The sequence below is a fragment of the Xenopus tropicalis genome, chromosome 8 (genome assembly GCF_000004195.4).
Source record: "Xenopus tropicalis strain Nigerian chromosome 8, UCB_Xtro_10.0, whole genome shotgun sequence".
NCBI lineage: Eukaryota > Metazoa > Chordata > Amphibia > Anura > Pipidae > Xenopus > Xenopus tropicalis.
In genome coordinates this window covers 67,288,555-67,305,614 of record NC_030684.2, presented here as the reverse complement: position 1 = coordinate 67,305,614, position 17,060 = coordinate 67,288,555, and the positions used below count along the sequence as shown (strand labels likewise).

Sequence of the window (17,060 nt, the reverse complement as noted above, 5' to 3'; positions counted from 1 at the left end):
TCATCCGTATTTCCCTTCTCCCACAGAAAATCCAAGATACTGAGGATAAAAAGTTTCACAGCCCATCAAATGTATGCTGGGATTCTGCTGTGAATATTCAAAGAAAGAGACATAGCAATACTAACATAGGCACTGCTCAGTCATAACCATCTAACCAGTAATCTAACCAGTAAGACTGCCTCCTTGCTTTATTTCTGCCATAATAATAAATAACTGAAATGTTAGTGCGTCTTTCAATACATAAAAATTAAAAGAAACATGCAGGGGCTGCAAATAAATTATTTTTTTTACAGAGTAGTGATGATAGTTTGAACCCTTCATTTCTACAATCCCCCTCTCTCCTGCATTAGGAATTTAGAGCTCTATACTACAAAATGCCATCTATCTGCTCAAAGAAGCCACACATTCTGATGAAAAGATGTCTTCATCTGCTTTGATAAATGTGAAAAAGATTCTTGAGAGTCAATAAAGAAGGAAAAAGAAGGAAAAATACTGAACTGCTGCAATTCTGCAGGTTCCAGAACATAATGACTAACAGAGATGGTAGATTGTATTTATGAATCACAAGTATTATTTTTTATCTAAAGCATAGTAGAAATGATTCTCTGAACTGTTAGAAGCAAACAGTCTTAGGGACAATCCCTTGCGCCACAAAACAAACTATTCTTTAGAATGAAGCTCAGTCATAGCTATAGGTCTCTGTGGTAACAAATCACTTTAGCTATGAATAATGGAAAGCTTCTTATTTCTAATGAAAAAAAATCCCACATATTGATTGTTGGCAAAAACAACTGATTAAAGGAAAGTTATTTCTCCACACTGCTGGTTCTGATACATAAAACAATGTAGCAGAATAACAGACCTGTGAAAAAGTATGCAAAGCACTGTAGACATTGAAGCCTTGGTAAAAGGAAAAACTGGGTTATGCTACATTGCATCAGAAGTCTTAAGCAGCAATGCAGAAAAAAACTATTTTCAAATGCATTTATTTTTACAAATAACTTTGAAACTACTTAACATTTATAATTATTGCAGATTGGACAGTTGCTTAAAATTGCATTGGGGCAGATTTATCAAAATGAGCTTAATACATAAAAACTCACCCATGTTCTATTCATCCTTTGAGATTTTTAGCAGCGTAGATATAAATGGGTGAAAGTTAGAACTCACCATTCGATAAATACGCTTCTAAAAATCCCATAGGGATGAATAGAACGTGGGTGTATTAAACTCTAAACTCACATTTTGATAAATCTGCCTCATTGTCTTTAATTATGGCTACCCTTTAATGTATTTGTAAGGTTGCAAAGGTTCAGGTATTTAGTAGGATAACAAATACACAGGATTACTGTGCTGTGATAAAAATGCCAATAAACATATTTTTTATTTAGTTTTAAATAGAATTATGGAACTGCAGCCTTGTAATCTCAAAGGTTATTTTTTTACAGGGTAACTCGGGGCAGCTGAACTCTACTCTGGTTTAAAAAGTCTAATAAGCAAATTTGCCGTAGGTCCTTACACAATGCAGCAAATAACTCAAGAACCTCTGACCATGTTAACACCACTGTCAAAACCTGTCACTTTTTCTTATGCAATATTCTATCCCCTTCTTTAAACTGTAACAGCTAGGCTGCTCATGTATGCTCTCATCCTCTCCTGACTTGACTACTGTAACCTGCTATTAAATGGCCTCCCTGACTACCATCCATCCCCCCTACTGCCTGTCTTAAATACTGCTGCCAGAATTCTTCTCCTCTCACAAAGAGTTCAGGCCCATCCTCTGCTTATCTGCTCTCAGTCCTTATCATGGCTTCCCATAAAAACAAGAATAACTTACAAACTCCTTCTCTTAACCTTCAAAGCCCTTTGTTCCTCTGCATCTCACTACATCTCTTCTCTTGTGTCTCCTTATGTTCCGGGATGACTCCTCCGCTCCTCACAGAGTAACCACTTGGTGGCAACCCCCCACTACTACTGCCATTTTCCTCCTTAAACCTTTCTGCCTTGCTGCCCCTTACATTTAGAATGCCATCCCTGTTTTCCTCAGGCGAGAATTCTCCCTCAGTCTTTTCAGAACTAAACTGAAAGGCTACCTCTTGGAGGACTCGCACAGCACCTGACCAAGGAACTGGCACTTATATTGTAATGTCACCCACTGTGACCTACAGCACTTATATTCTCCTATTTGTGTCTGTAAGTAACCCTCTTATGTAGACTGTATGTTTTATGGGGCAGGGGCCTCCATTCTCTTGTCTCTTTGATTCTTAACTTATTGCAAACATACCTTTTTGTATTTATTATCATTCTTTGTATTTATCTATTATTATATATTCTGTTGTACAGCACTGTCCCATTTGACATAAGCAGTACTATATAAAGAAAACCATACATACATACAAAACTATTTCGTTTTGTTTATATTAAAATATGTATATATTTATTTAGGTGTGCATTTTTATTTGTCTGAAAGTGTTTCCATTAATGTGCTTATAAAGGTGCACAAGGGCACCATGCAACAGAAGGGAACTTCCCCAGATAACCAGGAAATAACTAATATAATGAACTCTACTGAGAGGAAGTGGGTAGTGGATTTTTTGATAACCCGGAGCAGGCATTTTAAGTTTACCAAACCATTAAGGGTTGCTGTCACTGGATTGTTACTGTGTAATGCATAGTATATTTGCTGAGAAACATTTTTAGCTTTAAACATTGGTGGTAAATGGGTGGTAAATAATTAAAGGGTTAGCAATGCAAAACTTGCTGATTTATGCTGCTAAAACTGTAATGTCCTAAGGTTCAGGCTAGTTCAGGCTAATGACCCAAATAATTTATAGTGTCTCTGCATTATTTTGTATGATATTGGGGACATTTTGTATGCCACCACACCACAATATTCTTTTTCTTACTGTATCCTCTTTACTGCGCAGGTGCACCCTGACAGGGCCATAGAGAGAAAACCATGTGGCACAGGGATGCACCCTTATGTTGTTTGGTGAAGTATGTTTAATTTTTTTATTTTAGAATTTTTTAACCATTAAATGTTTCTGCATGTTTCACTGCTAAGTAGTTTATGCATACCTCCCAACATTTTGAAAATGGAAAGAGGGACAAAAATAAATGCTGCGTGCAGTGCGGTGATTTTTTTTGACCACGCCACTCCCATTTGACTGAATTTGGCAGGTTATTTAAAGTTTGAACACATTTCTGGGGGTTTTGGGGTCCTGTTTTATGTGTTATTACAGTTTTGCTGAAAAAGGTAAAATTGCCCTTTGAGCTGCAAGTCTCAGTTCCCCTAAGAGACCCCCTAAGAGAGCTCATTAGTTACAATTGTATCTCAGTGCAGGGGGGGCTTTTTAACCTTTCGGGGCTCTCTGCCAAAAGCCCACTTATTAAATTAAAAGCGAGAAACAATGTTTCTAAGTACAGGTGACACTTGTTAAGATTTCTGGGCTCTGTGCCAAAAGCTACTTTTAACTAAATTTGTATCTTTTTTAGCTTCAGCGCAGGAGCTCAATGGGAAATGAGGGACTTTTCACTAAGAATCCGGGACTGCCGGTTGAGCTGTCAAAAGAGGGACTGTCCCACGAAAATCGGGACAGTTGGGAGGCATGGTTTATGTATGCGTATTCAGGAATTTAGCAATGAAGTACAAACATTAGATGGATTTTTATATATCATTAAATTGTTTTATGGTTCCATAGAGAGAAAACTAGAACTTTTCAGGCTAGTGGACATGCGCAAATTGTCTGGGACCAATGAGAGAGGATTACAGAAAGAAGATTGCAACATGGTGCTCATAGAGTAGTAACCTGGGCCTGGGCTGTTTTCAATAAACAGGAGCACCAGTTCGGTGTCTCATGTAAGTGATTATAATCACTGGGGGTGATTATGCCTTTCCTTCTTCCTTAAGCATATGACAAATGTAGTTGAACACTTGCTTATGCATACCATTAAACATGCTGTCTTGAATGATTTATTTTTACAAATAAGCAGGTAAAACTGGTGCTGCTGCAGCTAATTTGACATAAGGTTGATGGATTATGTTATATTATACTGTATATAGAATATTAAATACAGTCCAAGAAGCAAACAATGGTAACACAGTCTGTATGTTTACAAATCATTTGGCCCATTAATAATTATCCAGAGAACAGTTTAGAGCAGGTAAATCCAAACCCATGATCAGATGCTAAAAGAAGAGCTACCCAGTGAGGTGTCTGGGAGGTGTGTTTTGAAAGGACTAAGAGAACAAGTTGAAGATGTCTAAATAAAGAGAAACCTTGAACTGTTGAACAAACAGGTAGTGTTTATTTTGTGTGGGTGTCTTCACTCTTGATATCTGGTCTAGAGCAATTGTGCCACATTTATTAGTGTTATATATTCAGTCTGGTGTTGGAAGGTGCCGCTGAGTTCTGGAAAGACTGTCTGGTGGTCAGGCAAGATAAAAATGTAAGCAATCATACTTGTGTGTCTTGGTACTGAGACATCAATGTCCCCCAAATTGTACAATGTGAAATTATAATCAATAGGTTAAAAGCAGGGAAAACACATCATTGTATGTTCTTTTAAAAAAAAATTTTTTCACTTTGTGTTTTCTGGGTAGAACACTGGGTAAAATAAGAATTGCTTTCCAGTATATATATATATATATATATATATATATATATATTGTGAGAGATGCAATGGGAAAGGTCCTTATTTGGTGTATTTCCACCAGTGTTTAAGGTGGGATACAAATGGCCCAAGGTAAAATGCCTGGTTTTACAGCAGGTAATGCTGTGTTGGAGTAAATCTCCTTTAAGGTTTGATTTGGCCAGCTGTAGGGAGCTGCCTCATTAGGCTGCAGGTGAGCAGCCAATAAAAGGGCTGTGGGATTTAGAGAAAGGGTTGGAGTTGGAATTGAACGCTGACTGAGTGAAGGTCACTCTCAGAGCAGGGCACAGAGCAGGAGGGCTGCCTGTGTTAGGAACTCCCAGAGGAGCTGGGGGTGCCACCTGCCACTGCAGGGAGCAGAGGGAGTTCTGACCAAACGGATGAGTGCTGAGAGGGCTCAGCAAGGCTTAATGTGAAGCCTGGGTGTTCCAGAGTGTGGAAATAACCCTGGAAGGTGAGAACCCTGAAGAAGGGACATCTCAAAACCCTGAACTGTTTACTGAACTGTCTTTGTGTTTCTGTTGGGAAGAACTGGCCCTTAATAAACCTGAGTTTTGCCTGAAGACTTGGTGTCCCTGTCTCTATGCTCCAGATCCTCTGCATGCCTGCCTGCCTACCATTGCTAATTCCCCCAAAATTGCATGTACAGGCATTCAGCATGTCACATATGGTGTTCTGATGTGGGCACTAAGGAGCTGTTAAAGAGACATACACATGTAAAGGGCTAGCAAGCGTTGCCCAAAGAGACAAAAGGGCGCCAGTGAGTGACTGGTTTGCTGAAGGCAAAAGTATGTGGGGAAGTGTGTTGAGACACCCACAGCCAAAAAGTGAGCGTAGCAGGGTGCTACAGGAGCTGAGAGACTGGCAGCAGTGGTTTAATGCCAAGTTTCTGCAACAGCGGTGTGTGGACTTGCAACAGATGGCAAAGGAAGCGATGGAGACTTCGCGAGTGGCAAAGGTGGTCACTTCATCTGGATGCAAGCCAGGAAAAGTATTCCAAAGAGGTTTTGGAAAAGGCCAAAGAGATGGTGCCCCAAGGTTGGAGCCTGTGCAGGTGGCGCAAGTGCAGCATGCCAAGGAGAGCTGGTTTCACAGTCTGGTCTAGCGAGGTTGGCCAGAGTTTATCCACAGCAGTTCCAGAGTGTATGCCCTACAGGAATGGTAAGACTGTTCTTAAAGGGGTGGTGGAAAGGGAACAGTATGCTGGTGGGGTAAAAGACTGGGACTCTTTAATTAAAGGCAAGGTCCTGGAAGCTGAAGTACAGCAAGAGTTAAGTGCATGGGCAGAGTGCACTGTGTCTCTTAAAGGGACGGTTGAAAAATTGGTGGAGGTTAAAGTGAATGGGATTCCATTGTGGGTTACACTGGATGCCAACTTCACTGTGTCTGTGGTGTGGCAAGAACTGCTGCTTTATGTTCTTTCACCGCAGGAGGTCCCCGAGATGCAAGAAGACTGCAAGAAGAGAACTGTATATCTGACTTTTGAAGCCACACAAGGAACAGTTGGTCACACCCTTGTGGTTTCCAGTAACCGTAATGAGGAGTTGGTGCTGGGAACAGACTTTCCCCTATTCTGGGAGTTATGGGGGAATGACAAAGTTTTGGTTGAGGAGCAATCAAACCAATGGGTTAAAACAGTTTGTTCTATGCAAAATGTTAATTGTAATTTTGCTGAAAAATGTCCAAATGTGAAAAGTGTGACTGTGGGGTGTGCGGTAACGCCCATGGTACAAAGTTTAGGGGTGACCCCTGGTATTAATGTTCCCCTAGAGAGTGTGAATGAGGTAATTCACAGTGGGAAACACCTGAAAGCAGAGGAGTATCTGCAAGAAGATTTCTTAAGAAAATAATCTACTACTGTTATGCCTGAGGTAAAGGAAGTAGGGGTGACCCCCAATGTAAATGTGTTCCTAGCAGGTGTGACTGATGCAGCGAGTGTAAACTGCTCTGAGTCTGTTAAAACAGAACAAAATGTTACCAGTGTGAATGGTAATGATTGTGCAGCTTTGTTGCAAAAAGATGTTGCAACTGATGCAAATGAGAGTCTGCATGTAGAACTGCTGAGCAGAGTGTGCTCAAGTTCTTCAGTGAACAAAGCGTTAAAGCCATGTGTTGAGAGTAACTCTTTGTTGCCCGGCTGCAGCTCATCTCCTGAAGGTCTTAAAGGGGCTGAGTGTACTAATGAGCAATCTCTGTCAACTGCTATAGCTGAATTGACTGAGCTAATTGAAAGAGAAAGATATACACACTGTTATGGTACTGGGCATGTTACTGCTACCTGTCCTGTATATGCCACAATACAAAGGTCACTAGAAGCCTATAAGGAGTGCTGGGGCAGTAAGGCACTTGAAAGTGAGTTCAGTAAGAAGTCAGGTGAACTTCCTGAACTTATTAAAGGTCAAGCTGTGTGTGTGAACAGAGCTGTTGGAAATGTTGAACTGAAATGTGGTAACATGGCAGTGAATGGTGGTAAGCCAGACGGTGTGTCTGAGGAGGTAAATGAGGAAAAGGTAAAACTACCTCCTGATTCTGTGTGTGAGGATGTGCCGGCCACAGAACTAGTCTCCAGTGAGCTGAATTGTGTGAGAGTGGAAACACAATGTGCTGGAGAGAAAAATGTCATGACTGGAAAGTATGCTTTGCTACCTGAAGGGTTAGTGCAAAGGGAGAATGTCTCCTTGTTGTATGGCTGTGAGTCCACCTGGGAGTACCTTAAAGGTGAGGTGAAAGACAAGCCCTGCACCATGTATGACTTGTCTGAGAGCGTGTGCAAAGTGGAACTGGTAAATTGCACCTATTGCTATGCCCTAGGTCATACTGCAGACAATTGTGCATTTGTGAAGGCAACGGCTGCGTTGGCCCAGCTGAGAGAGACAAATGACCTGCAGTTGGGTGAGCAAGTTGATACAGGTGAATGGGTTGAGCTGACTGAGTGTCAGGTTTTGAGTGAAAATGGAACTGAGTGTTCTGAGGTAATTGGCAGCCACATTGCCAATGAGAGTAAGTCCGATGGAGTGACTGTGGAGGAAAGTGGAGTTACTTTGAAGCTTCCTCCTAATCAGTGCTGTGAGGTTCTCGGCACCTCAGATTCTGCCTGCAGTGAGAACCTTGTGATGAATCAAGTGACTGAGGAATGTCTTAAAGGCAAAGTAATGAGGTCTTTGATAAATGCTGTGGAAGGAGATGTTCAGACAGAAAATGTGAGTCTGGCAGAGAGTGTTAATCCAAATGAGCCAAAATGTGTGCTGGATGTGAACACTGAGTGTGTGCCAAGCTGTGTGACACAAGACAGTGTGCAAGAAGTAGCAAATGCTACCAGAGGGCAGGGTGCATCTGGTGAGCAAAAGCTTGAAGGCAAAGACAAACATTTGTTAGAAAACCCAGTGTTGCAGGCTGAGGAAAAGCCCGCTGTAAGTTTTGAAACCGAGATTGAGTATAAAATGCAGAGTGTGCATGATTGTGACAAAAATGGTGAGGCATGTGTGTCTGACAGTATGGGTAAAAGTCTGGCCACTGTTTCTTCCCCATTGGAGGAGTGGCAGGAGAAGAAAGTGTGTGTGGCTTCTCCCATAGAAACACATGTGTTCGATCCCAATGATAGAACTCTAGGGGGAAAACTTGAGATAGAAATCCCTTTAAGAGAAAGAGAGTTTCTATTGGGGTTGCAAGGTGTTTAGCCCCTGGGTCAAAACAAAGGGGGGGGGGGGATATGTGAGAGATGCAATGGGAAAGGTCCTTATTTGGTGTATTTCCACCAGTGTTTAAGGTGGGATACAAATGGCCCAAGGTAAAATGCCTGGTTTTACAGCAGGTAATGCTGTGTTGGAGTAAATCTCCTTTTAAGGTTTGATTTGGCCAGCTGTAGGGAGCTGCCTCATTAGGCTGCAGGTGAGCAGCCAATAAAAGGGCTGTGGGATTTAGAGAAAGGGTTGGAGTTGGAATTGAACACTGACTGAGTGAAGGTCACTCTCAGAGCAGGGCACAGAGCAGGAGGGCTGCCTGTGTTAGGAACTCCCAGAGGAGCTGGGGGTGCCACCTGCCACTGCCAGGGAGCAGAGGGAGTTCTGACCAAATGGATGAGTGCTGAGAGGGCTCAGCAAGGCTTAGTGTGAAGCCTGAGTGTTCCAGAGTGTGGAAATAACCCTGGAAGGTGAGAACCCTGAAGAAGGGACATCTCAAAACCCTGAACTGTTTACTGAACTGTCTTTATGTCTCTGTTGGGAAGAATGGGCCCTTAATAAACCTGAGTTTTGCCTGAAGACTTGGTGTCCCTGTCTCTATGCTCCAGATCCTCTGCATGCCTGCCTGCCTACCATTGCTAATTCCCCCAAAATTGCATGTACAGGCATTCAGCATGTCACAATATATATATATATATATATATATATATATATATATATATATATATATATATATATATATAAAAAAAATCAGGAAAAAACAGGTGCACTCCAGGAACCTTTAAAAATAAAAATCAAGATTCTTTATTTAAGTCATTTTAAAAATGTATTAGGCCTGATACATTTTTAAAATAACTTAAAGAATCTTGATTTTTATTTTTAAAGATTCCTGTAGTGCACCTGTTTTTTCCTGATTTTTTGGATAACCTTGCATAATCTGGTAGCACCCAGGTCATTCGGTCTGTTGGTGTGCTGAAAACCTATGGATTGTGTGTGTGTGTATACATATATAGTGGTATTACCGTATATACTCGAGTATAAGAAAAATGTGCTGAAAAATTAACCCTCGGCTTATACTAGAGTCCCTCCAACTAACACCCTCTGCTACCTGATTCCCTGTGAGCTCTTCTGTGCTCTGCTCCTTCCTGATTCCTTGCCCCGCCCCCCCAGCATGACATCACATGCTCCCTGCTCTCAGCTCCAGTGTCTGTGTCTGAGGGGGAGGGAGAGCCTTTACAAGCAGGCAGGAATGGAACTGTTTGAAGTAGGCAGGCAATGGAACATCAAGCCTGTGTGCTATTCAGGTGAGGAGGGAGAGGAAGCTCCTTAAAGTAAACCTCAAGCTGAATCCTCTCAGTTTATGATGTGCTCCTTTTGATAGACAGGTTGAGGAGCAAGATATTAATGAGTAATTACTTCTCCAGGTGTCCCTGCTAGAGGAGGCAGTAGGGGGGAGCCTTGCATCTTGCCCACTGATTCCCTGCACGTATTTGTTCAGTAAGACTGATAGATCCTAATTTTATTGGAATTTATTTTGATTATTGAAACTTAGAAGCTGCTGCATTTCCCATCCTAGGCTTATACTCGAGTCAATAGGTTTTTCCAGTTTTCTTAGGTAAAATTAGGTACCTCGGCTTATGCTCGAGTATATACTGTATCTGCTTTTTTGCCTCCATCCAGCTTTCCCAATGCAGAAAAACATATATTTCCAGATAAATGATGAAATTTCAGAATGGAGAGGTGATGAATAAAAAGCTAAATAATCTCAAAAATAAAAATAAAAAAGACCAATTGCAAATTACCCCAGAACATCAGTCCACATCATACTAAAAGTTAATTTATATGTAAACAAGCCCTTTAAACGAAATAACAAAATTAGCTAGTAGCAGCTGCAATCTATAGACAAAAATTAACCTGTAGTTATTTAGAATATATTTTGCAGCTTCTGATTTTAGTTTGGACCAATTTCTGTCCAATATGATCCTATATTTAGCCTTTTCATATTTTATTGTGTTGTATAGGTTTTACTTAGTATATTAGATCATTTTCATGTAGTTGCCTAGCAGCATGTAAATTTACTATGGCAGGGGGCACAAGGGCAAAATTGCACCCCTTACCACCCCACTTACCAAGGCATGTCACAAAAATACACCCAACACCATATTCCACTCTACCAATATCTACAACTCAGACATGCATTCAAGGCCCAGTTCTTATCTCTCTAACCAACAATCCATATCACCCCACTAGAAGAGACCTTACATTCACCAGACAACTCCAAAATGATCTTGAGGATATATCAAACCATACTAAATTCAGCCCTCAACCTTTTATCCTTGCAATGGACAAATGGACCCAGGTAATACCAGACATGACACATGAGGACTGGGAGAAAGCAACAGGGAACTGTTACAACTTTTTAATATCCACCAAAGATAGACTCATTCAGTATAAAATTCTACACCAGATCTACATTACCCCTATTAGACTCAAAATGGGAAAAAGGATGGATGATTCCTGTCCTAGGTGTGGACAATCAAATGCAAACTTTTTTCACATGATATGGGTATGTTCACCAATAGCCAACTTCTGGCGAAATATTATTAACATCATGGCAAATGATTCTGCGTTCCCTCATATAATGTCACCTAAAATTTGCCTCCTGGGTATCTTGGATGACATTATTCCAACAAATTATGTCCGCAACAGATACCAATCATTGCTATACTATGCTAAGAAAGATATTGCAATGCACTGGATGGGAGCTACATTACCTAATGTATCCTCATGGCAACAGCTAGTCAACAAGGCGATACCACCAGAACAAATTTGAATGTATCTAATGTCACCATGGTTGGACTTAGGATACTAACTATGCAATAGTATTCTTCTTTGTACCACCTTTTTTTTACCAACTTTCATAAAAAAAAGTATTCATATATACAACCCACCCCCCACACACACACAAATTCCAAATAAATTCACTCACCTCAAATTCCCGCTTTTTTTCATAAATTGGGATAAGCAATTTAGAAACCTCGGAAATTGTTTCATATCGCTCCGCCTTCCACAGCCCATCAACACATTGTTCAAGTAATTCCACCAACACTTCCTGAGGATAACAGAAAGGCACACGATTATAAAACAAGAGGTTAATTTACCAACAGCGAAAAAAAAAAATTAACAATTAGTTCTGGTATATTTACTACAGGTTAGAAAATGAAAGCAAAAATCTGATTGTCTGGGTAGGCAGATTCAAGACAGTCTTATGATTACAACTATTAAAAGAAAGAGTGTCAAACAAAAACAGAATCTTAGCAAATAGATGATGGGAACACAGAAACTATAAGAATAGAATATTAAAAGACACAAGTAATATACAGGTGAATCACTGAAACACTATGACATGTAACCCTACTAAGAACTGCAAAACCTTTAAAAAGGTATAAATAAAGCTTTAATGTCTTACAGCAAACACTAGATATGATTAAATTAACCTTCTGACACAATAAAGATTCTCATGCTCATTTATTCAAGTGCTGTGTGTTGAAGGGAATCTTTTACACTGTATGTACTGTTGCACATAAAACTTGTATGCTTGGGGAAGCTGAAAAGCCTGTTCATTAAACCCTTAATCTGGCAACAGCAGTTTCTTTAACGCAAGAAGTTATGGGTAAGAACCCATGAAAAACACTTCCACTGACAACTTGGAGGGCCACACCGCGTGTTGGTTTCTTTACATCATAACCTACTCCTTTAGTATTAGGACAGCCCTTGTACTTTAGGTAAGAGTGGGAGGAAAAGGCAGAACTCTGTCCATTAATTGGCTGATGAGGCATGTATGGAGCATGTATGTGTGCCTTGGCTTGTTTGTGTGCACTGTGAATCCTATGATCCCAGGAGGCGGCCCTTAATTCTTAAAATTATCTAATTAGGATTACCCAACAGCACATACTACTACATAGCTCTTAGTACTAGCTCTTAGAGATAGCTCTTAGTACTAGTTGATCCAGGGACTGGTCCGATTGCCATCTTGGAGTCAGGAAGGAATTTTTTCCCCTCTGCGGCAAATTAGAGAGGCTTCAGATGGGGTTTTTTGCCTTCCTCTGGATCAACTAGTAGTTAGGCAGGTTATATATAGGCATTATGGTTGAACTTGATGGACGTATGTCTTTTTTCAACCCAACTTACTATGTTACTAAGTGTATATATTTATTAAAATGGTACATTGTTCAGGGGGTATAGATTTTTTTTAACTCATTAACATAATTTTTAAAGGGGTCTACCACATAAAAACTATTTTTTGTGCAATGAAATAAAATGTAATTCTGATTAATTTTCCAATATACAGTAACTACATATATTTAATGGCTTCAAAGTTATGTGTGTATGTAACTGCAGGAGAAAACAGTGTTTTCTTTTCCTTTTCTGTTCTCTTAGTCTGACTGATAAAGTAATAGGAGTCAGGTCTCCTCTAGGTCTTTCAATTAGCTTCAATACGCTGGATTGCAATATTGTTTTAGGAGTGTTACAGGGGTACATATTTGAATATCTCTTTATTTAAGATGATATTTAGATGAAAAAGATGATATAAAAATATCATAGAGTACTGTCATGCAGAGTTGTTGGATATATTAATGATCTTGGATTATTAAGATTATCATCCATGGTTAATAGAATTTGCATAGACTGTTTACAGTAAGGGGAGTGTCATACTGTGTTTCTCTGCTGGCACAGATAAGCCAGTGACACAAGGTTCACTTCCATACACCCTGACTTGTGTATTCACTGGCATGGAATCAACCTGTCAACACACACATGGGATGGATTTTAACATGGAAATGTATATCATATGAATAATATATCCTTTATTTGAGATAAAGAAAGTGATAATGCCAGCTAATTTAATGCTATAACGTAACATGCGACAGAAGGTACTTTCGATACATATTTAAAAGATAAGTAAGCCTTTCATTTTAAAATCCCCTAAAATCACTCTGAACAGCCGCTAGAATAACATACTACATCTTTTGGTTAACTCTTAGGGGCTGATTTACTAACCCACGAATCCGACCCGAATTGGAAAAGTTCCGACTTGAAAACGAATATTTTGCGACTTTTTCGTATGTTTTGCGATTTTTTCGGATTCTGTACGAATTTTTCGGATCCAATACGATTTTTGCGTAAAAACGCGAGTTTTTCGTATCCATTACGAAAGTTGCGTAAAAAGTTGCGCATTTTGCGTAGCGTTAAAACTTACGCGAAAAGTTGCGCATTTTTCGTAGCGTTAAAACTTAACGCTACGAAAAATGCGCAACTTTTCGCGTAAGTTTTAACGCTACGCAAAATGCGCAACTTTTTACGCAACTTTCGTAATGGATAGGAAAACTCGCGTTTTTACGCAAAAATCGTATTGGATCCGAAAAATTCGTAAAGAATCCGAAAAAATCGCAAAACATACGAAAAAATCGCTAAGTACCGATCATTACGAAAAAAACGCAATCGGACTCCATTCGACCCGTTCGTGGGTAAGTAAATCAGCCCCTTAGTATGTTATAGAATGGCTAATTATAAGCAACTTTTTAGTTAGTCACTATTTTTTTTAATAGTTTTTGAATTATTTGCCTCCTCTTCTGACATTTCCAACTATCTTGGATGAAAGCATTCCTATCCTTCTTCAGTTCTACACGATTTTAATGAATATCACCTAAATATGATGTTGTTCTGGGGAGTCATAAAAACAAGCCTATTCAGAGCAGATCTTGATCTCTGAGGTAAGTCACAAACAAACAAGTGTGCCCATGGAAGAAGTGTAACTAATGAAATAATGATTTATACTATGCTATGAACACAATAAAAACTTGCTCTTTATACCCCAAATGTTAAAAAAAAATAATAAGCACCCAATAGTTGGTTATAAATTATCTGAATACTTTATATTGTGTTCATTTTTAAGCTTATGTGCTTTTTACTGTGAAAGGCCTGCTTTTCCTGCTTGTTGAAAAAATAATCTGGATAAGGATACATGGAAATTTAACTAGCTTTCTACAGAATAAACATGAAAAATTCTGGAAAATCCAGGGGCTAGCTTAAATACAACTGTCCAAACATTTCAGACTCTTCTATCTTATTGTTGGTCCTGGTTGGCCTGGAAGATTCATTCAGATAGCTGATTGCTGGAAAGTTATGGGCAACTTTTACTTAGAGGAGGTGGGGCCCCCAGTAGACCTGAAGTCTCTGTAAATTCATTCTTGGCCTTTAGCAATCAATCATAACCTTACTGGAGCCAGCTGAACACTGAACGCTATGGTTTTGTCTATGGCCAATTTCAACATTTCTTATTATACCTAAGTGGCAATTATAATTGCGTTATTCCCTCCTACATCCCCATATCTTTCTCCTTCTTCTTAGGACAATCACAAGAAACTACAAATTTTGTTTAGAGATATGAACGCATGCATTAATATATATAAATGTCTTCTGTTTTTACCTGTGAATCCTTCATTAAAGTGAGAGTTAAAGGGGAAGGAAAGGTAAAAACTAAGAAAGCTCTATCAGAAAGGTAAATACAGCCATAAGCACTCACAGAAAATATGCACTGAGTCCTCTATCAAAAGAAACACAGGATTTCTTGTCTCCTTTTTTGTAAACATGTTCTTGGGTATCTGAATTCCTCTCTCAGAAAAATCCTTCTCAGAGTCTGGGCAGCTGCCTCCTCTCTACCCTCACCTGCTCCTCCCCCTACCATAAGAATGCAAAGAACTCCCTCCCCCCTCCCTTAGGAATATTTGATCTGAACTACCAAGCCAGAGCTGCAGCAGGAACCTACTTAAAATAGCAGCTGCAATCTTAAACTAATGGAGAAAGTTTCTAGGGCTCTTTACTCAGGTATGGTAAAGCTTTCTGCAGAATAAATATAGCGTTCTAGGCGGCACTAATGAGGTGAATCTGTTGGCAGTAAAATGCCAAAATGACTTTCCTTCTCCTTTAATGTATGATTTGAAATACAACTGTTGCTATTGCAGGAATGTATTTTGATTATGGCCAGGCAGCCAGTTTTCTGTGCAGGTGTTTGTAGGCTACGCTATTTATATCTTTACTTTCTCTTTAAGGTTTATCAAACCCGGCTTTGAAAACCACACTGACAATAATTATCCAGCATAAGAAAGTAAAAACAATACTATATTTGTATTTCTAAGACAACCCTGTACCACTGCTGTTACTGCAGTGATGTCAGAACTGAAGAAAAGGGATTATCAAGTTACGGCTTTGCACAGCTGCCAGCATCCTCTGAATCCTAGGGGCTCATTTATAATGATAGGTACATTTCCTCTGGGGCAGTAACCCATGGCAACCAATCAACTGTTTGCATTCACTAACTGCACCTGACTGAAATATGCTAATCACTGACTGGATGCTATGGGTTATTTCCCAAGTGCAAATCTGCTTAGTGTTCATAAATGACCCCATCTTAATAATAATGCTGGATTCAGCATTAGATCAATAACAGATGGAAGGAAGCAGTCTGAAGAAGTGGGACTCATTTATCAATCCTGCTCTTGGGCAGGACTGAGCACCATTACTCATCAGAAGATAATGGCTTTTCACTGTACTAAGCACTTAAAATATTCTGATGAACTGACAGAGGGATCAGCTTTCATTCATATTTTATTTAATTGAAAACTTTCCTGACTGTTAGAAAAAAGTTCCTGATAGCCAGAAAAGTTTTGTTGAATAGTGAAAATATCAAACTGCTTGGAATCCATTATTTCATAAATCTGTCCCTAAATATGCCCCATGTTTGAATGTTGCATTTTGCATTACCTGCTGTCACTGGCCCTTTATTTCTCCCACTGTTCTTTTGAACTTACATGACTTTTTATAGGAATACATATATATAATCAAATTAAAAAAGAACACTGAGGAAATATATTAAAATGGAAGAGTTCTTATAATGCTAAATAATACTTGTATTGAATGGGCAACTGAATTAAGTGAAATGGATTAATACGATATTATTATTAATTATAATAAGGAGACTAGTGATGCAAACTTAAGTAGACTTGGATGACATACTTTATGATTACAAAGAAGGAAATGAGCATTAGAGGAATAAATCTTTCTCTGGAACAAATGTAATTATGAATGTGTTGTCAATTACATTAAAGGTTACTGAGAAGGTCCTACCAACTAGACAAGGTCTCTAATGTCTAAAGAATTAACTCCATTTCTACATTTTCAGCTCAAGGTACCATGCATGGGCCTGATTCTACTTTGCCCAAAGACAGGATATTCACCCAGCACAGGAGACTAATTACTATCCACTTCTATTTATTCCCCCATAAGGAAAGTTCTAGAACTCAGCAAGTCAAACGTTTCACCATGTTAAGCACATAAAAGCCCTATTATTATGGGATACAATATTAAGACACAATAATGGTAGGGCCTTTGCTATATTATAAACTGAAAATCTGATACAAATTACAGTATTAAAAGGAGCCATATATGTGCAAGCGATCATTCCAACTAGAAGGGGTTATGCTCTAGACATTTACCTGGGGGGTCATGTCTTTGACCTGCCTTTCTTCTTCAGCAGGTTTTTTTCATGTGTTAGAGCAAATGTAAATAAAGACAAAAGGTTTCCCTAACAATGGCTAGAAAATCAGGCCAGAATGATAATAGGAGCCAATTATATCATTAAAATAGGTTTGACACCTTTTGAAAAAT

At 39.3% G+C, this 17,060-nt stretch overlaps 1 protein-coding gene across 2 annotated transcripts in view; it reads right to left on the bottom strand.

Moving 5' to 3' along the window:
- dock11 (dedicator of cytokinesis 11) overlaps window positions 1–17,060 on the bottom strand; it is a 146,791-nt gene that overhangs the window by 22,199 nt on the left and 107,532 nt on the right. For both annotated transcript variants that reach the window (XM_031891416.1, XM_031891417.1), the window contains one exon: window positions 11,323–11,445. In XM_031891416.1, coding sequence (XP_031747276.1) covers window positions 11,323–11,445 — 123 coding nt within the window. The remainder of the gene's footprint in view (window positions 1–11,322; window positions 11,446–17,060) is intronic.